The 21,601-nt window shown below is 36.0% G+C and overlaps 1 protein-coding gene across 1 annotated transcript in view; it reads right to left on the bottom strand.

The window, feature by feature from the left end:
- Nucleotides 1-21,601, bottom strand: part of OPHN1 (oligophrenin 1) — a 388,053-nt gene that overhangs the window by 190,550 nt on the left and 175,902 nt on the right. The window contains exons 6-11 of the mRNA XM_081278189.1: nucleotides 19,399-19,500; nucleotides 12,849-12,959; nucleotides 9,655-9,759; nucleotides 7,669-7,798; nucleotides 5,102-5,202; nucleotides 538-629 (exon numbers count right to left, since the gene is read on the bottom strand). Of these exons, the coding sequence (XP_081134315.1) occupies nucleotides 538-629; nucleotides 5,102-5,202; nucleotides 7,669-7,798; nucleotides 9,655-9,759; nucleotides 12,849-12,959; nucleotides 19,399-19,500 (641 nt within the window). The remainder of the gene's footprint in view (nucleotides 1-537; nucleotides 630-5,101; nucleotides 5,203-7,668; nucleotides 7,799-9,654; nucleotides 9,760-12,848; nucleotides 12,960-19,398; nucleotides 19,501-21,601) is intronic.

Genomic DNA, 21,601 nt, shown 5'->3' with positions numbered 1-21,601 from the left:
GCATGCCATGTCTTGCAAGCAAAGCTGACATGATAAACTATTCTAGTTGAGATAAATAACTGCAAAATAGAGAAAGTCCACAACATTTTTGCACCAAGTGGGCAACAAGACTCCCCATGGTACCTCCACCCTCCACCCCATCTGCCTTCCCTCAAAGATGTGTGCCAATTAACTCATTTTTATTATATTGAGAGATTTTTAAGAGCTCAAACTTGTCATCCTATCCTTTTTGCAGCATCACCAAAGATGGAACTTTCACATGTGTGACAGCAAATTAAAACCTAGGAGTGATTTTTTTTTTTTTTTTTTTTTGCCCAAAACAGGTGAGGCAAATGTGCCTGAAGCATGTACAGAGAAAACCAGCTGTGGGCTGATCAAACAGGGATCTCTGTGAAAGGCAGACTGAAAAGCCGGCATGACACTCTGTTTTAATACACTTGCTCATTTGCATCAAGAAATGACAGAGGAAAAATAAAGGACCTCTCCAGGCTCAGCATCTGGCACATGGCACATTGCCAATTCACCAGCATAACTTACCTTTCATTAGTTTCTATATCAAAACAGAACCTCTTGTCAATAGACTCTGTCTTCCTTCTCACGCAGTATTTCAGGGTTAAATCCAAGGGTCCCTGATATGACAGAAGGATTAACATGTAATTTAAAAAAATACACAGGAACTTCTTCCCCCTGCAACTTTCTTGGTGTCATTCGGAAGGCATCTGTGAAGGCAGCAGGAGCCATGTATAGACTCACTAAAAACCCTGTCCCTTTGAACACTACTTGCAGCAAGATGGCAGATGGTTTCTCCCTGCTCCACAAATGCATGGCTGAGATGAGAAAATGCTCAAGGCAGGCAAGCACTCTTTCCCAAGCATAGTGGATTAAATAGGAAGCTCAATATACATCACCCAAGGACAGTGTAGGAGAAATGGATTATCTAAATAGCATTAAGTATACAAAATAAAAATTTCATGAGACCTCTGTGTCAGGAGGCTGTAACAAGGTAAGTGGCTTTTGAAACCATCCTTAGAATGCAAGAGAAAGTTGAGCAAAAAACTTCATTAAAGTGGCAGATGAAAGAGGGAGGACAAACATTTCTGGTCCCTACCCCAGGCTCTTGAGGATGACAGGAATCATAAAAGAAACCTCTCCAATAATAGGATGAGTCGGAGAAAAAAGCAAATTTATGTATTTGTTGAGGTGGCATTTGATGTTCCACATGTATAGAACAGTGTGGCTCACCTTAGTCTGTGGGCTTTTAAGCCACTGAAACCCACTGTGTCTACAGACTAAATCTTCCCTGTTCTATGTTTTTCACTTTCCCTCAATCATTTCAACACAGACAGTGTATGTGTGGTACAGAAAACAGAAGTAACATTTATTATCTACAATGTCCCATATTATGCTGGTAGTTTAAAACCAGCTTTCTTCACCACAACTATCTGAGATAAGTGAAGTTCAGAGAAGTAAAATGGCTTACTTGAAGAAACCTAAGTTAATATAGTGGAAATACCAAAAAATTAGGAATCTAAGACCTAGAGTCATCTCAATTATGCCATTTGCGAGCTATGTGACCCTGGGGGAATTATTTTCCCTCTCTGAGTCTCAATTTCACAATCTATTAAATGGCAATATTTACTATCTCAAATTCAGGAACATTGCCCAAGTACCAGATTTGTGCCTATGCAACATGCCATCCAAACCAGCCCATATGTCTAATCATCAAATACATCTCTCTCATTGCACACTCAACCCCTTGCAGGTCAATACTTTTTGCTGTTCCTGTACTATAAACCCTCAACTCTAAATCCAATATGTCTTCCTTATTCCAATACTTGGGATGCTACCTATTAGTCTTTCAAGATGAGTGAAAGACTCATGCACGCACCCTCCCTCTTTAAACTCTCAACTACATTAGCTTCAATAGCATTGCAGTTAGGGGCCTATATCCTGCCCACCACTTTGGCCTCCCCCAAGTTTGTCCCATCAGTGCCAAAATACTCATTCACATGCATATCATGTTTTTTTCATGACTCTACAATTTTACATATATTGTTGTCTCCACCCAAAGTGATTTTGTCTGTTTTTGCCTAAGATCTTACTTAGTACAAACTGCATTTCCGTTTTAATTTCCTCCAAAGTCTTTCCCCCAACCCCATATATTGCCAACCCCATGCTTTGCACTTTATATCAAACTTTCCTGTTTTTATGTCTAATACTCCCACTTGAATGAGAACTCCTCAAGGACATGGGCATTGTCTTATTCCTCTTTCTATCTCTAGCTCCTAGCAAATAGTCAGTGCTCAATGAATGTTTATGAACTAAATTATTGTCTTTGTCACTCTTTTGATAAACAAACTGAGACAGAGAAATACTTTAGACAAGATCAAAAAAGTAAGTAGATCACAAAGCAGGGATTTAAACCCAGTTTTGAGACTCCATATGTAGTATTTATTTCTTCTACGTTGGAAGAGAGGGGATACAATAAAATACTATTTGGAAGGTGATCAGTAAAGTCAATGGTACAACACAAATGAGAGTTGATGGGCTGAGATATAGAAGACACTAGTAAGTGTTATGATCAGAAAAAAGGCCAAGGGCTGGGGATGTGGCTCAAGCGGTAGCGCGCTCGCCTGGCATGCGTGCGGCCCGGGTTCGATCCTCAGCACCACATACAGACAAAGATGTTGTGTCCGCCGAGAACTAAAAAAATAAATAAATATTTAAAAAATTCTCTCTCTCTCTCTCTCTCTCTCTCTCTCTCTCTCTCTCTCTCTCTCTCTCTCTCTCCTCTCTCACTCTCTCTTTAAAAAAAAAAAAAAAGAAAAAAGGCCAATTCCTTCATCTCCAAATTGGAAAAAGAATACCTACTCCACAGTGTTGCTGAGAGAGTATATGAGGCACATATGTGTAGCTCAGTGTTTGGCACACAGCAAGTATTCAAGAAAGTGTTATTTTGGTACTATTATTATTATAGCATCATTTACCTCTATTATTTACATTTCAAAAACAAAGAAGTACCAGGAACTATACCAGAGAATTAGCAAGAGGAAATCATTTCCAACTCCAATTTGAGGACATTGAACTAACTACTTTTATGCCCCACACCCTCACCTTCTAAGTGGGAAACTGAGTTCCTCTTTGCATTCCAGAAAGAATCCCTCACTAAGACAGTTTATGCTGACACTATTGCGGTTTTATAAGAAGCCATTCAATGAAAAGGGAAGAGGGAAACAAAAACTAGGGGGGCTTACTTGCATCTGCCCAGGAGGAAATGAAAGTGGAGTCTGTTAAATCTATCTTAGGCTTTGCAATATGTACATTCAAGAAGGAAATAAAAGGCCTAAATGGTAATACTGTCTATAAAAGGAGTTTGAATATCCAGGATTTGGAAAATAATATGTGTAGAAAAATAAAATACTGCAGGCCAGAGTTGCTCATAAGCACTTGCCAGTCAAATACATATCAGCTAAGTTTTGACTGACTTGGAACAAATTCTGTGCTGCAACATGACATGAATTTAGTGGAACTATGCTGACAGACACTTCAACAATTGTCAGGCTAGAAACTGAAGATTGGTTAGAAGTCATGAATAAGCAAATGCAAGAATAGTAGCATGAATGGTGGAACGGGAGAGGATTCTAGAAATTAGGTTTGGTACATGTCCTCAGAGTTCAATCCCATCTCCAAACCATATTCAAGGCAAAGTGACAAATACTATGGTTAAAGAACATAGTGGACTGGGAGGAAGCAGTTTTCAACCAAAATTCCAGACCTGTCATTTTATATGAACAAGTCTCACAAGAGAGATCTTCCATAGAAAATTCTTGCCCACCTTAATTGGGTCTTCTTGCACTATTTTCAATGCTGACAAGTGATTATTAACATGCTTCCAACAGTTTGAAAATACTTAAAAATCACACACTAATAATCTCATTGCTCAGTGAAGAACAAAAATGATGTCATGACTACAAGCTTTTTAATATTTCCCCTTCTTTTCATATGTTGTATTATTAAACCTTCCATATCTGAATATATCTAAATCTATCACAGTTTCCGCACTTTTCCAACTGTTTTCCTATCAACAGCTTACTTTTTGTAATTATAATTAATTATGAGATTTTGGGCAGAGACAGTTAAATTAAAAACATTTATCAGCAGGAAAAAAATCATGCACCAAGACCATTATATAAGCAATTTACAGAGGAAAACAACATATTAAACTACTTTAAAATATGAACAATTGTATTGACAATTAGCTTGAGAAATATCCACGGTGTGTGTTTGTAGGTGTGATGTATAAAAAACATCAGGTCCTTGCAGGTAAGTAAACTATCTTCTCAGTGTTTTAAAGTGATCTTGTCATTTTCAGGCAGTGGGAAAAGATTCAAAAGGCAGAAGAAGAGATATTAGATAAAACTTGAGTACTACATAGAATGCAGATTTAGATTTTTTCAACTGTAGGCAACAGGCATACTCCTCTTAAAAATAAATTCTGGAAGTTGATTCATATTTTTAAGATTGCTACTTAAAAGAATCCTGGAGGTGGGGACAGTTCTCATGAAAATCTAAGGAAGATCAGTACAAAGAAGGGTCCAAGAGGTGGCATGCAGAAAGTTATATTGACCAAATTATAACATTACATCACGTGTATGTATAAATATGTAACAAATCCCATAATTGTGTACAACTAAAATGTACCAATAAAAATTATAGAAAATAAACAATCCAGTAGTAAAGCCTTCTTAAAAGCAATGCATCTCTAGTTTTGCATATTTTCTCTGTACAACTAACAGGCATTTGTAATATTAACAGACTGAAACAGAACAGACACTTTCAGAATGCCTGCTGAAGGTAATTAAATTAATTGAGTAATTTATTTATTTGTTTGTTTGTTTATTTATTTAGTTTTTTTTTTAACCGAACTGAATGATATGTGGCCCACGTAAACTCAGGCCAGGGAGAACACACCGAGGATAAATTCACATGACTGTAATAGACTTGATTATGTGACACTAAGTCCATATATATTCTTTCCTGAGCTGTAGTCACAGATGCCTCTCAAAAAATATGGCACACACACACAAAAAAACCAACCAACCTGCTTAGCCCCTGGCTTTTGTTCCATAGGTGTCATGGTGAGTGTTTTGGTCTCTTTCTCATAACGGCAGTAGTATTTCACCCAGGATATTCCCAAGGCCCCTACAAAGACAGGCAAAAGTGAGCTAACAGAATCAGGATTTCAGCTCTACAAAACAGAAGCTGTTTACAGGCTGCTCATCACAGCCAGATCCAGATGCAGCACTTCCCTTCCCCTGAGATCCAGCCTTACCTAGTCTCCTGCCCACTGTATATCTGTAGATGATAACCTTACCAACTTCTTTTTCAGTGGCTCCTGGCTGGCTCCAAACCCATTCTCCCTGCCATGTTCCCATGAATGGAACCACCACACATTCCAGAATCTGGAATCTTCTGTATTCTGCTCCTCTTTCCCTGCAAATAACTTCCCATTTGATTTGTCGTTGGGCCGTGCCCCTTCTATCCTCCACATGTCTTTCCTTCAGCTGCCTTCCATCACATTTAGCACTGAATTATTAAAGGTTCTTATTGGTGTATTTTTTAAATGTTTATACCATATTTCATAGAAAACACAAGTTCACTACTTTACCAATTAATAATTTCAGTGGACTTCTCTCTTGTTTTCCTATCTCTGATTGCTGTTTTGAGTCTAGTCTTTACTCTTTGTTAAAAAAAACTCATTTTGAAAATTATACCTCTATTTATGTCATTCCCTTTATTATAAATCACTCATGGCCTTCACACTATCTCCAAACTTTAAGCACCTTCCCCTCTATATTCCTGTCTTACTGTATGACTTTAAGATCCCAAATAAATAAGTAACCATATAATTTATAGTTCAAACCCAAAACATACTTAAGAGTGAATGGGACATTATTAATAATTACATCAGAACAAAAGGTGTCAACCAGGGCCTTTCTTGGCAAACCAGAACCCTACAAACAAATCATAGTCCCTCACCCCCCTGGGTGGCTTTACTCATGTATACATGTTGTGATATAATTATTAATAATGCCCCGCTTACTCTTAAGTATGTGGTATACACATGGAATTTTCTTCTCCCATTTCTTCACCTGTTAAAACTTCCACTCAACACTAAAGTCTTAGTTCAAACATGTTTTCCCCAATAAACCCCTTAGATATATGCCCCAAAGTGCCTAACACATTTCATTGATAAATTTGTTTATATCACACATAAGACTGTGAACTCCTTAATGACAAAAATCCACTGTTGAGTCATCTTTTTGCACCCCCAATACATTACACAGTGTCTGGAAGAATTGATGCTAAGCACACATTTAACTGAGTAACAATGTTGTACCCATTGGACAATTAGAAACCTAGGGCACAGAAGGATCACACAGCACACAGCAGAGGTTCTCAACTCTGGGCAATTTTGCCTCTCAGGGGACATTTTGCAATGCCTGAAGATATTTACATTGTCACACCTAGGAATCCTATTAACATAAAGTGAAGAGAGGCCTGGGATGCTATTAAACACAACATAATACACAAGATTGTGTCTTCCAAACAAAGAATTATCCAGCCCAAACCTTCAACAGTGTTGACATTGAGGAAATCCTTCAATGCAGAGTTAAAGAGATAAACCTAACAAGTGAGAGAATATAGTTTGGAAACCATCAAAATTTAATTGATCTAAGGAGGTAGAGCATGATATCACTGCTAATGTGCCATGCTTCATAAACTGTGATGATTTTTTCCACAAGTCATCTCTAGGGGTATCTCTTCCACTAGTCACTTCTAGGGGTTTCTCTGATTCTGTTAGCTCTGAGGGCTTGCCCAGCACATCTCTTTACTCCTCAGGTAAATTACATCTCTATTTATGTCATTCCCCTTATTATAAACCTTATTATAAATTCTGGGCAGGAATTGAAATCCCAGAATTTGGGGGTGTCATACTTCAAAAGGAAAAAAAATTCAAACAGTACATATGGGTTTCAATAGGAAGTAAAAACGCTTGAACTATCTCTAACACTCTGTGACTAGATGATGTAATACTTAACGTTCATTATTTCAACCAAAATTAGAGGATGGTATTGGGGGTTGTGGGAGAAGTATGAGTTTCAGCATCTCACAGACATGAATTTAATCTGAGGCCTGTCATTTGTTAATAGAGTGACTTTTATAAGGTAACTTCTCTGAGCCTCAGTGGCCTCGTGTGTAAAATGCGTATAAGGGGAAATCAAAGATTAAATGAGACAGTGCTGTTAAAGCACTTAGCACCATGCCTGGCACATAGTAGGTATAATAAGTATTTCTCTGCCTCCATTTGCCCTACCTTTCTTTCTGTCCCAAAGAGCCATCAGAAGGATTAACAAATAACAATCCTAATTTTGAATCTCAGAGAAAATTCTTGGATCTTATCATTCTAAAGCCTTTGAAAGATGAATTCTTAATTTTCCCTGAATTTTCTTCCTTTTTTATATTTACTATTCTCATTCTACCTTCCTTGGAACTTCAGTTATTAGGTATCTATGAATGATATGGGTGCCCAAGGATCAGAAAGGTCAAGTGACAGCAGGCGCCAGGCTTCTGTAACCCAGTGGATACCCCTGTGTTCCCACACACATTTCTCTTGTGTATAGAGATAGCCTTCTATGGTTGGCTGTCCTGGAAGTTTGCATGTCTGGGGAGCTTCTTTCATCCTTTTCTTAAGTTCTTCCATCTCTTCCCGGGTACTGGAGAAATGATTTCTTGTCTGTCGAGACATCAGTATCATGATCATTATCATCATCATCACCATCATCATGAATAAGTATTTATTGGTCAGAGTTCCAGTACAGAGTTTTCTGTTTATAGCATGTGCTACAACTAGAAAAAAACAAATGCTTCATAGCACAGCAACTAGAAAACAATTTTATGGAGTTTAATGTTACTAACGACCAGTAGAGAAACAAAAAGGTATAGACAGTAATATACTCATAAAATCACAACTGGGAGGCTGGGGTGTAGTTCAGTGGTATTACTGCTTGCCCAGCACATGTGAGCCACTGGGTTCAATCCTTAGCACCACGTAAAAATAAATAAATAAAATAAAGGTATTGTGACCATCTCAACAAAAATATTTTTTTTTAAATCACAACTGGGGGAATATTTTGCTCAATGTGAGCTATGCAAGGCTCCAATAAACAAGGACTCTTAGACTGCTAAGCACCACACTGTCTTCTGTACAACAAGTGAGACTGTAGAGAAGGTTCTCAAAGATGATATTATTATGGCAACTTCCACATCTTTCCTCAAATATAATGACTGTCTATTTGACCTGAAATCAAATTCTATCCATGAAGATAAAATATATACAAGTGTTCTGTTTGAAAATAGGCCAACAGAATTTATATTTTAATACCCACAAATATCAAAGGCTAATAGTGAGAAAGAATCTATTTAAAACTACAGAATTAAAACACAATGACAAGTCAGTTTGAAAGGTTTGAGTATGAAAACCATTAGAGATAGGTCCTTAGTGCCCAGTCTCACAAGACTATGGCATAATGTCATTTATAAATGTAAGAAGAATCAAGTGATTAACTTGGTTGTAGATACATTTTGTAAATCAGTAGATGATAGGGGTTCTCACATGCTAGAGAAGAGTACCCAGAAAGGAGGAAAGTATACAGGAAGCAAAAATAATATCCTCCTAAACAACCCAGTGAGTCTTATTTACACTATACTGTATTGGTATTTTTATCTGAAAATATATCTGAAAGTTTCATGCAATACAACACCCAGTCAAATATCACCTGATCTCAGTGTTGCCTTCTCTGACTCTACCAAGAAGTGAATTGTTCCATTCTTTGTGCTTCTTTAAAACTTTTGCTCTTGATTCTAGCACTTATCATAAGGGATTATGATTCATCTGTGCTTCTGTCACTCCTCCATAAACACTTACATGCCTCATTATGCTGTTTGCAGTGAATTTCACAATGTCTAGCACAGAGTATGTGCTCACTGTAAATCCATAAATGTTCATTAATTGTGGGTTAAATAAGTGAGTGAGTAAAAGAATATGTGGCAATATAAGTGCCCCCAAACATGGAAAACCTATATCTATGTCCACTATAAGAACCAGCATAATAATAAAAGTAGAAAAAAACCTTTGAAATTTGTTTCTTTAACTCTAAAAAAAATACTGAGAGGATAAAAGAGGGTGGATAGGAGGAGAGGATAAAAATGGGTGTCCGTGGTAATAAAACCCAGAGTGACTATTTTGGCAAACTAGGGAAATAACTTACAACCTGTACTTAAGTAAGCCTATAGCTGGATTCTGTTATGAGGAAATGCATCAAATTAGCAACACTTAATAAATTAGCAACACCTAAATGGAGATGTTGGTGGATGGAAGGGTGGGTTTGAATAGCACTCAGCTGGAAAGACAGGGAAGAGCTGAAACTGGAAGAGCAAGAAGAAGAATACAGTACACTAAAATATTTCTGATCCATACCAGCATGTCATGACAAATTGTTTGGTATGCAATAAACTAGAATTCCAAGTTCAAGGTCACTGGGACTAAAATTCAATTGGAGAGACAGGTGAAGAAACCTGCATGAAACTCACATTCTGCAAACTGAGCTGCAGCTGCTGTTTGTATGGAAGGAAATCCTGTGTGAGCTCCACAGTCAAGCTGTTGGAAATGAAGAGGCTATGAAGAAAGGCCAAGACCTAAGGAAAACATGCAAAAACAACTTTATCAGCAGTTCCTTCTAATTAATCAAACACAGGAACCATGAACCCAGAGAACAAAACTTCATAGTATTTACCCAGTATAGTTTAAAAAGCAGTCATGCAAACACAACCAGTTGTATAAAGAACTATTCTCATATTAGGTTGAACATTTACCCTGTACTTAGTTTCAGAAAGTAAGTAACAAATGTATTCATCCAGATCCAGATCCTGTTCAAATTGCAAACAAAGCCATTCATAACTTGGACAGCTCGAGAATGGACTGTTTTCTCTATACACAGTGAGAATCTCTAACCCAAAAATCTGAAGTCCAAAATGCTCCAAAATCTGAAACATTCTGAGCATTGTCATTATGCCACAGATAGAAAATTCCACACCTGGCCTCATGTGGTGAGCGTTAGTCAAAATGCAGACACACATTAAACATATTGCATAAAATTACCTTCAGGCTATATGTATAAGAAGAATATGAAACATAAATTAATTTCATGTTTAGACTTGGGTCCTATACCCAAGATATCTTAAAATACACACACACACACACACACACACACACACACACACACACATACGCGCGCGCACCAGCATTGCAAAAACAATTCAATCATTTCAGATAATGGATTCTAAAAATCTATAGCCTCAAGATCGGCATATGATAGGGGTTCAACGAGTATTTGTTCAATGAATGAATAAGTGAAAGATAAATGAGCAATGTAAGATTATCTACCTTAAAGAATGTCATCATGCCAAAATATCAAAATAGTCTGAATTGATTATCAAATTAGAAATGTTTTAGGGAGTTGCAAATGTTCAAGATATATTTTTGAAATGTTCAAAATGTTCAAGCCCGTCAAAATCAAATACACAAAAAGAAAATATAATTTTCATCTTGTTTGACGATTATTTTAATTATATCCCTTAAATAAGTGTTTAATGCTGGAAAAGTATAATCGGTAGTAGTAAAAATTGCTCCACTTTATTTAGAAAACAAATAGGTGTGCACATATAAACATGCATAAACACAAGCCTATGTATAAAAATATAAGATGTACACATCCTCATATATTTATGACATGTGCATGTATAGGTATGTGTACTCATATATATACTCCTTAATATTTCTCTCCTAAGTTTTTCTGTCTCCAGAAATGATATCAGTCAACATCCATCAGTCATTCAAACCAGAAATTAAAGAGTCTTCCCTGATTTTCTTTCACTTATATTTCAATCCAATTCATCAGAAATTTTTTCTGGTCTTGCCTCCAAAATATATCAGTAATCCAACCATTCTTTAATGTTTCCACTGTCACCACCCTAACACAAGACAATATCTCCTCCTGTCTATACCATTGCAGTAGCCACATAACTGTGGTTTCCTCACATCTAATCTTGGGCCCTTTCAAGCCATTCTCCAGACAACAAAATCAGGCCACATCAGGGGCTGCTTAACATGCTTTAGTGGTCTGCCACGCCACTTACACTAAAATCTAAATCTCTTAATCATGCCTACAGGACTGATGCCTTTGTATTGGACATTATCTCCTACCACTTTCCTTTTCTTTCATAAGTATCTAAAGATACAAATCATTTTTCTTATTCTTTCAGCACACCATTCTTCCCCAACTTTAGGACTGCTCACATGTCATTATGTATGTCTGAATGTTCTTTTTCCACTATTACCATGGCTGCATCTTTTTATTCCTTTAGGCATGATGTTAAATGGCATTTTCAGAGATTCTTCATGACTACTTCATATAAAATAGATGCCAATTTTTGTTATTTATTTTAGACCTTTTTGAGTTCTTTCATAGCCCTAATCACAACTAGTAATTATTTTAACTATGCACATCCTTCTTTCCTTTCTGCCTACCCAATGAGAGTGTAGTCTTCATAAAGAAAACAACTGAGTCTTTTTGTTTAATATAGTATAATATACTATAGTATAGTATAACTAGTGTTCTGCACAGAGCCTGGAATATAACAGAAACTTAATAAAGATTTGTTGAGGGCTGGGGTTGTGGCTCAGTGGTAGAGCACTTGCCTAGCAAGTGTGAGGCACTGGGTTTGATCCTCAGCACCACATAAAAATAAATAAATAAAATAAAAATATTGTGTCCATCTATAATTAATTTTTTAAATTTTTGAGTAAATACATAAATACTTGTTTGCAAAATACATATACAGATGTATACAATTTCAAGTTCCAATACACATGTACATAGACACACATACTCATGTGCAATATATATACAAGTGCACACATGTACACACAGTCACACCTACAAGCACACATAGAGGAAGAGACATGAGAAAAACACAGATAATTCATAAAAGAAATTGTTACAATATTAACAGTGATGACATAAGGGATTTATTGTATTTCTTTGGTTTATCCTATGCATTTTTCTACCTTTTTATGATAAGTACATTATTTTATAATAAAAATAGTCATCAAAATCCAGCATCTTTGTCATATCAAAGATCACTGCCTTTTGTAATAAATTTAGGAGACAGAAATGCAAAAATTATATACCATAGACATGAAAATAGTAAATTGGGAAGTTATAAAGTACAAGAGACATGAATTCTTAGCATAGGCCCTGGTATATGGTAGAGACTTTCAGAAGCTTTTTGAAAGCATGAAGGAAAGGAAAGGAGAGGAAGAAAATAAGAAGTGTGGCAGAAGAATTGGAAGAGGTAAGGAAAGAGAGAGGGAGAACAAAAAAATTGGAAGAAATAAAATACTCTTAAGAGAAAATCAGGGAGGGAAGAAGAAAAAAAATTAGAATGTTAGTGAGAGAGCAGGTAAAACATAAGCCAGTGTGACTATATTTTTGACATTCATTATCAAACACTGATAGCCCTTCACATTCTTTCTTATTCCAATTTTGTAATCAAAGCTGGGTATGTAGCTCAGTGGCTTAATGCTCACCTAGCATGTGCAAGGCCCTGGGTTCAATCCCAGCACTGCAAAACAACAAACTATCCAATTTTATGATCAAAGTTCCATGCAATTACCCGGTATTTGGGAAATAGTTTTAGAATATTCATCAGCAGACAGAACTTACTGGCTCCACAATATTGAACTTCTTGGATTCCTGAACTTCCTGGATTTGATAAACGTAGTCGAGGGAGGACTCAAAGAAATTGTGTCTCTCTTTGTCCACCTGGAGATCTGCCTGTAGAAGAACAGCAATACATGTCACAAGTAGGCATTGTCATTCCTACAAGTCAGTCTATTTAGACTTGACAGAATTCTAGAGCTAGGAAAGAATTTAACCACTAATTACTATCTTATTCCTTTATTTTACAAAGAAGGAATATGAAGTCAAGGGATAAAAACAACTAACCCAAGACTTTCAGTTTCTAGTCCAACATGTAAGAAGCTTAGAAGTCTTCACACCTATCCTCACAACAAGAAAAAAGCTAAACAAGTGGAAAATCAACTCTTCTTAGAGTCAAAAGAGAACTGAAGTCAGAGAAAAACTCCTCCCTCAAAAACTGGATAGAGGTGAACACAGAGAATCAGTGTATGGCAGAGCAGAACATCAAAAGCTATAGCCAACTGTTAAGGAATTACAACTAAACAAAATATGCCAAGCCTCAGGCTTATTTAAGTAGAGATCTCTAAGAAATCCAAAGATAAAACAAGGATGCCAGAGTAAACTTTAGCCTCTGACACTGAGAGAGACTGCAAATTAAGCACAACCCAATGTCAAGCCAGATAACCGCAAAACCTCACACTAAAAATCAATGTACCTCAGTTCCTTTTACCCAAACATCATCTCTGGCTTGTCAATAATATATGTTGAAATGCTTTTTTTAAATGCACAGTCTGAACAAAAAGAACAATCATCAGAAACACAGGCAAGGAAGAGATTATGGAATTACTAAGATCATGAGAATATCATCATAAGAATTTAAAATAACTATTATTAATATGATAAGGACCCTAAGGAAAAAAAAGAAGACATAATGCAACAAACAGATGAGTAATATTAGCAGACAGATGAAAAATTGAAGAAAGGATTCAAAGGAAAAGGAGGAAATCTAAAACACTGTAGTACAAATGAAGAGCACATTTATGATCAAAGTTCCATGCAATTACCTTTCAGGTTGAGGAAAAAAAAACAGGGAACCTGGGAGCTAACAGTGTGGCTCAATGGTCTAGTGCTTGTCTACCATGTGTGAAGCCCTGGGTTCCATTCCCAAAACCACGAAAAATAAATTGTCATTGAGCTTGAAGATATATCAACATAAAGCTCAAAAACCAAAAGGCAAAACAATTGAAAAAACATGAAAACATGGAGTAGAATATCCAAGAATACGGGACAATTACAAAAGGATATATATATATATATATATATATATATATATATATATATATATATATATATATAAAATTTTTTTTTCAAAGTACCAGAAGAAGAAGAAGACAAAAAAAAATAACAGAAGAAATATTTGAAGTAATAATAACATAATTTTCCAAAATGAAAGAGTGATACTACCACAGATCCCGAAATCTCAGAGACTACCAATCAGGATAAGTATCTAAAAATCTACACGTAGACATAACATACACAAACTGCAAAAAAATGAAAGACAGCAACCTTACACAAAGCTAGAGGAACAATGAAACAACTTACCTACAAAGGAACAAGGATAAAATTGTATTAGATTTCTTATAAGAAACCATGTAGATTTCTGGTAAATGGATAGAATTGAAGACTATCATGTTAAGTGAAATATACCAATACCAAAAAAACAAAGGCCAAATGTTCTCTCTGATGTGTGGATGATGGCTCATAATAGGTGGTAGGGAGGGAGAGGTGGAGGTTCACCAGATTGGATAGGAGGGAATGGGAGGAAGAGTTGGGAGTGGGAATGGGAAAGACAGTAGAATGAATTTGACCTAAATTTCCTATGTTTATATATGAATACACAACCAGCATAACCACAAGAATGAGAAGTTATACTCCATGGATGTATGTCAAAATAGATTCTATTGTCGTGTATAACTAAAAAGAATAAATAAAACAAGGACTATAAAAATAGATGGATAGATAGATAGATAGATAAAAAGAAAGCAGGCAGATAAAAGAGTAGAGTAAAAATATTAGGGTTTGTTTGTTTTGATTTGGGGATTGAACCCAGGGGTGCTTTTTTTGAGACTTTCTCAAACAAAAATTGAAGAAATTTGTTGCCAGTACACTTTGTCATATAAGAAATGTTTCAAGTTGTTCTCCAGATAGAAGTAAATTATATAAATCATAAATGGGGTCCACATAAAGAAATAAGGGCACGACAGAGGTAGTAAATGAAGATAAAATGAAACTTATATATTTCTTTTTCTTAATTGATCTAACACATAAAGAATTTGTCTAAAATAAGAACTGCACAAAATATCTGACAACTATAGTTTACTAATTAGTGCAAGAAATAACAGCAATATTATAAGGTTCTGCAGGGAAAACTGGAAAAACTCTGCTGTAAAGTTCCCATACTAACCACCAGAGTTATTTGAAAGTGGCCATGAATTGATAATGAATATTATAAGCTCTAAGCCATAAAAAATATAAAAAATAAGAAAATATATGACTGGTGTGCCAGGAAAGGACAAAAAAATGAAGCCATATAAAATTTTCAATTAAAATAAGATGTGGTAGGAAAAGACTGAAAGTCAAAACTGAAATGAGGGCAGTAAATGAGAATTAATATTGAACATGGTAAATACTACTCCAATAATATTAAGGATCACTTTACATATCAATGGTTTAAATAAACCAATTGAAAAATAGACATTGCAAAACATATAAGAGCCAACTAAATGTTATCTACAAGATATCACATTAAATATAAAGGTAAAAACAGGGGCTGGTGATGTGGCTCAAGCAGTAGTGCGCTCGCTTAGTGTGCGTGCGGCCCGGGTTCGATCCTCAGCACCACATACAAACGAAGATGTTGTGTCCACCGAGAACTAAGAATAAATAAATGTTAAAATTCTCTCTCTCTCTGTCCCCCTCTCTCTCACTCTCTCTTTAAAAAAAAAAAAAAATATATATATATATATATATATATATATATATGTAAAAACAAAGTGAAAGCAAACGTATGGAGATAGATATATAATATATACTGGCATTAGTCAAAAGAAAGCTGGAATAGCTATATTAATTTCAGGAAAAGGACAGTATAGAACAAATAAAAATATCAAGGAAAGGGGGATACAACATGATGAAAACAGGTCAATTTTCTAAGAAGGTATCACAATCCTTAATATAAATATGCTTAGTGTTATGGTTTGGATGTGAGGTATCCCCCCAAAGCTCATGTGTGAGACAATATAAGAAGGTTCAGAGGAGAGATGATTAGGTTGTAAGTGTCTTAACATAATAAGTGAATTAATCTCCTGACAGGGATTAACTGAGTGGTAATTGAAGTTGTAGGGTGTGGCTGGAGGAGGTGGGGATTGGGGCTTTGGGGTATCTGGTGAGTAGAGTCTCTCTCTATTTTCTGATCACTATGTGAGCTACTACCCTCTGCTATACTCTTCCACCATGATGTTCTGCCAATATTTCATCATCTTGAGCCCCGAGAAATGGGGCTGGCCTTCTATGGACTAAGACCTTTGAAACTAAGCCCACAAATAAAACTTTCCTCCCATAAAATTGTTCTGGTCAGGTCCTTTAGTCACAGCAGCAAAAGAGCTGACTAAAATACCTTGTGACAGAATATCAAAATACACAAGGTAGGACTAGCATTGTAGCTCAGTGGTAGAGCACTTGCCTAGCATGTGTGAGGCACTCAGTTCAATCCTCAGCACCACATAAAAAATAAATTAAAATAAACTTATTTTAAGAATACATAATGTAAAAAATGATAAAACTGTAAAAAAATGACATATGCACTATCAGAGTTGGAGACTTCAGTACTCTTCTATTGGTAGTTGACACATTCATAAGGCATGAAATCAATAAGGACCATCAATCAAATGAATATAACAGACATCTATAGAATATTTGATCCAACAACAGCAGAATATATATTGTTCTCAATGTCACATTGAACAATCATCAAGATAAACCAAATTCTAATATATAAAATATACTAGAACAAATTTAAAAGAATAGAAATCATACAAAGCATGCTCTCAGACCATAATTAAGTTATTCTAGAAATCAATAACCTAAAAATCTGGGCCCCCAAATTTGAAGATTAAACAGTATATTTCTAAATAACACCTTGGTCACAGAGAATCTTAAAGGAAAATTTAAAATATTTTAAATTAAATTGAAGTACAACTTTGTGGGATGCTGCTAAAAAAAGTGCTTAGAAGAATGTTTATAGCATTAAATGTACAAAGTAGAATAGAAAAAAAAATCACTATTAATCTATGATTCCATTTTAAGAAAACAAAAGAATAGTAAATTCTACCCAAAGTAAGAAGAGAATATAAGAGTCTAATCAGGTTAATTAAGAAGGAAAGAAATACAGAAAGAGTGAAGACACAGATAACTAACATCAGAAATGAAGGACCATCACTGCTTATGCCATATACATTAAAAGAGTAATTAAAGTAAATTATGAATAATTCTATGCCCACAAATTTAATAATCTAGATGAAATAAACTAACACCATGAAAGACACAATCTTCCAAAACTCACATAAGATTAAACAGAAAATCTGAAGAGGCTTATATCTACTAAATTGAAGCAATAATGAAAAGCCTTCCAAAACAGGAAACACTAGGCCCAGCTGGCTTCAATGGTGGATTTTGCTGGTCCTTTAATGAAAAAAATGATGCCAAGTCTTTATAATCTCTTTCAGAAAAATCTCTTTGGACCTGGTAATATGGGCACCCTCTATATAAAAGGTATTAGAATTCTAGGCTCTCTGAAGAAAAGGTGTTCAGTATAAGCCACATTGTTAAAATAGGCAGTTTATGCAGTGAGCCATTCTTACTATTTAGGGAAACTTTTCAATCAATATAGAGAATTGTTTACCATTCAAAAGTTTCCTGATATCAGCAAAAGTCTAATCTTATAAAAATGCCTTTCTCAGTACAGCAGTTCTAAGCCTTTTATGTAAACTCTTTTCTGCAAAGTTACACTGACACAGAATAGTCAGAAAAGGAAGAAAATAAAAATAAACACGAGGAAAATGGTGGAAGACTCTATATTTTATCTAGTTTATGGAAGAGAAGCTGCCCTTCTCCATTTAGTACTAATTTTATCCATTATAGTTGCTCTTGACTTACCACCTTCAATCACTTCAGATGTGATAGATACCCAATAAACTGGTTATTAGAGGTTGAGATCCAGACTTCCACAATCTGCATGACCTTGGACAAGATGAATTGTAAGAACCTTGTCTTAGTCTTTTCCTTCTTGTTATAATAAAGCATTTGATACTAAGGATTTTATAAAGAAAAACATACAGTGGAGAAAAGATATCTTCTTCAACAAATGGTGATGAGAAAACTGGAAATCTATACATAGCAAAATTAAATTAAACCCATCTCACACCCTGCATGAAACTCAACTCAAGTAAATCAAGGACTTAGGCATTAGAACAGGGACCCTATCCCTACTAGAAGACAAAAATAGGCCCAAATCTACATCATGTCGGCTTAGGGACTGACTTCCTTAATAAGACTCCTAAAGTACAAGAAGTAAAATCAAGAAACAACAGTGGGATAGAATCAAACTAAAAAGTTTCCTCATGGCAAAGGAAACAATCAGGAAAGTGAAGAGAGAGAAAATCTTTTCCACCTGCACTTCAGATAGAGCATTAAACTTCAGGATTTATAAAGAACTCAAAAAATTTAACAGAAAAAGAGAAACAACCCAATTCATAAATGGGCAAAGGTACTGAACAGGCACTTCACAGAAGAAGAAATATGATTGGTCATGAAATATATGGAAAAATGTTCAACATCTTGAGAAATGTAAGTTAAAACTACACTGAGATTTCATCTCACTCCAATCAGAATGGCAATTAACAAGAATACATGTATAGTCTTACAATGCCAACTGTAAACTACAAAATGGCAGGAACCTTGCTTATTGTCTCTGTAGTCTTGTTGCACCCAGCACAGTCACTGGCATATGATAGGTACCCATTGAATGGTGGCTTATTTGAACAGCAGCCACTGCAAGTCCCATATAAGCAGTAGTCCCAGTGCAGCATTCCCCTTCCCCTCCCACCCAAAAAGGTAATGAAAGATCTCAAGGAAAAATATAGGAGATCTCTTCCTGATCATCCAAACACAGCACTAATTTAGTTCTTTCCTCTTGTGGAATTTAGAAACAGAGACTGAGAAATGTGAAACTGGAAGAGACTCTAGGTGTCACTGAGTTCCACTCCTCTTACACATAGCAGGACTGAAGCCAAGAATGAAGTACCTTATCCAAGGTCAAACAGGGAGTTGCTGGAAGAGCTGGCTCAAGAAATCAGAGAGCCTGAGTTCCCAGGCCAGGTTTTTAACTAAAAGAGCTCCTAATTCACATGGTTCCCTGCTGAGACAGAGTCTGGGGAAATCCTTGCAACAGAAAGTTGTCACTGTTTCTAAGGCATAGCTAGTAATAGAAGTTAGGAGCAAGGTTTCTGAAACATACCTCTTGTAATTGAGATTCTTTCTTTTTAGATGACAGATGTAAGTGCCGGTCCAGTAGAGAATAAAACCTTTCACCATCCTTTTCAAATTTCTTTTTCCGCTCCTACACATGGGAGAGAAGGTACAGATTAAATGTCATTTTTTTTTTTTTTTTTTTTTTTTTTTTTTTTTTTTATTGGTTGTTCAAAACATTACACAGCTCTTGACATAGCATATTTCTTACATAAGCTTTGAGTGAGTTATGAACTCCCATATTTACCCCCAACGCAGATTTCAAAATCATATCATTTAAATATCCCCATTTTTACAAAATGCCATATTAGTAACTGTTGTATTCTGCTACCTTTCCTGTCCTATACTATCCCCCCTCCCCTCCCCTCCCCTCCCATCCTCTCTATCTACCCCATCCACTGTAGTTTATTTCTCTCCTTATTAATTTTCCCATTCCCCTCACAGCCTCTTATATGTATTTTTGTATAACAATGCGGCTCTCCCTCCATTTCCATGTAATTCCCATTTTCTTTCCCTTTCCCTCCCCCTTCATGTCTCTGTTTATTGCTAGTCTTTTCTTCCTGCTCTTCCTCCCTTCTCTAATCTTAATTGCTCTCATTATATCAAGGAAGTCATTTTGTATTTGTTTTTTAAGGATTGGCTAGCTTCACTAAGCATAATCTGCTCTAGTGCCATCCATTTCCCTGAAAATTCTATGATTTTGTCATTTTTTATTGCTGCATAGTACTCCATTGTGTATAGATGCCACATTTTTTTAATCCATTCATCTATTGAAGGGCATCTGGGTTGGTTCCACAGTCTAGCTATTGTGAATTGTGCTGCTATGAACATCGATGTGGCAGTGTCCCTGTAGCATGCTCTTTTAAGGTCTTCAGGGAATAGTCCGAGAAGGGCAATAGCAGGGTCAAATGGTGGTTCCATTCCCAGCTTTCCCAGGAATCTCCATACTGCTTTCCAAAGTGGCCTAACCAATTTGCAGTCCCACCAGCAATGTACAAGAGTACCCTTTTCCCCACATCCTCTCCAGCATTTGTTGTTGTTTGACTTCATAATGGCTGCCAATCTTGCTGGAGTGAGATGGTATCTTAGTGTGGTTTTGATTTGCATTTCTCTGACTGCTAGAGATGGTGAGCATTTTTTCATGTACTTGTTGATTGATTGTATGTCCTCCTCTGAGAAGTGTCTGTTTAGGTCCTTGGCCCATTTGTTGATTGGGTGATAAAATGTCATTTTAGTTCTGTGGACTTAGAAATGTGAATGAAGAAGAGAGTATCGGGTTTCATGTGGTCAATTCCTCTAGCTCCTGGGAAGGAAGAAAAATGCCAGCAGAGAATTTGCTTTTGCAACAGGCTCAGCAGTTTGGACTTCCTCAAATATAACCCCAAACCATTCTAAATCCATAAAGGTCAGGTCATATTGACATAGCTGAAGGCTCTGGGAGATGCAGCTCAGAAAATGGCATTTAAAAGAGACCACTGTGATAGTTACCTTTTCTTCCCTCTATTGTTTTATGCATGCATTAATCACTCATTCAGTTTTTAAAAGGAAGAAGGAACACAAGAATGAACTAAATATATCTTGGAAAGGTTCATCTACAATGCATTCAGATAGCCTCATAATATGTCAAACATTTTTAAGACAATAGGAACCGGGACTGTCTCTTTGAATGAATTCTTCAGTATTATTCAGCATTTCACTGTTATATATTAAAAGCTGATGTTAGCAATGGGATGAGGGGGAACCCTGGAAGATTTAGCTGCAAAGCAATATTCCAAAGCTTTACAAGTGATGGAGGACTTGGCCTTCATTCTCCTTGGAAATGATATTTAATTAAGTTCTCTGCTGCTCAGCACAAGTTGAAGTCACACAGTCTCCAAATAACACTAAAAATGACCATTTGTCACAGATAACTGCTGACATTGCAATTTTTCTCAGCACCAGGTTAGGAAATCTACATAAAGGGCTTATGTTGCTTCATTCATAGGAAATCCAAACTCCCTGAGCACCTCCCTACAATGTTCCAAATACTAGTAAAGATGCAGAGGTGAGAAGGGAAAAAAAACCTCACCTATGGTTTATTGTGCAGGAAGCTAGGTAAGAGCAGAGTGATCAGTGACCTGTGATCAGATTCCTACAAGGAATATGCTTTTGACTACATTATTTTTTAATGGAAAGAAAAAAGTAGGGAGAAA

Source organism: Spermophilus citellus (assembly GCF_964194105.1).
Source record: "Spermophilus citellus genome assembly, chromosome: X".
NCBI lineage: Eukaryota > Metazoa > Chordata > Mammalia > Rodentia > Sciuridae > Spermophilus > Spermophilus citellus.
Note: the sequence above shows the minus strand (reverse complement) of the source record. Positions and strands in the feature narration are given on the sequence as shown.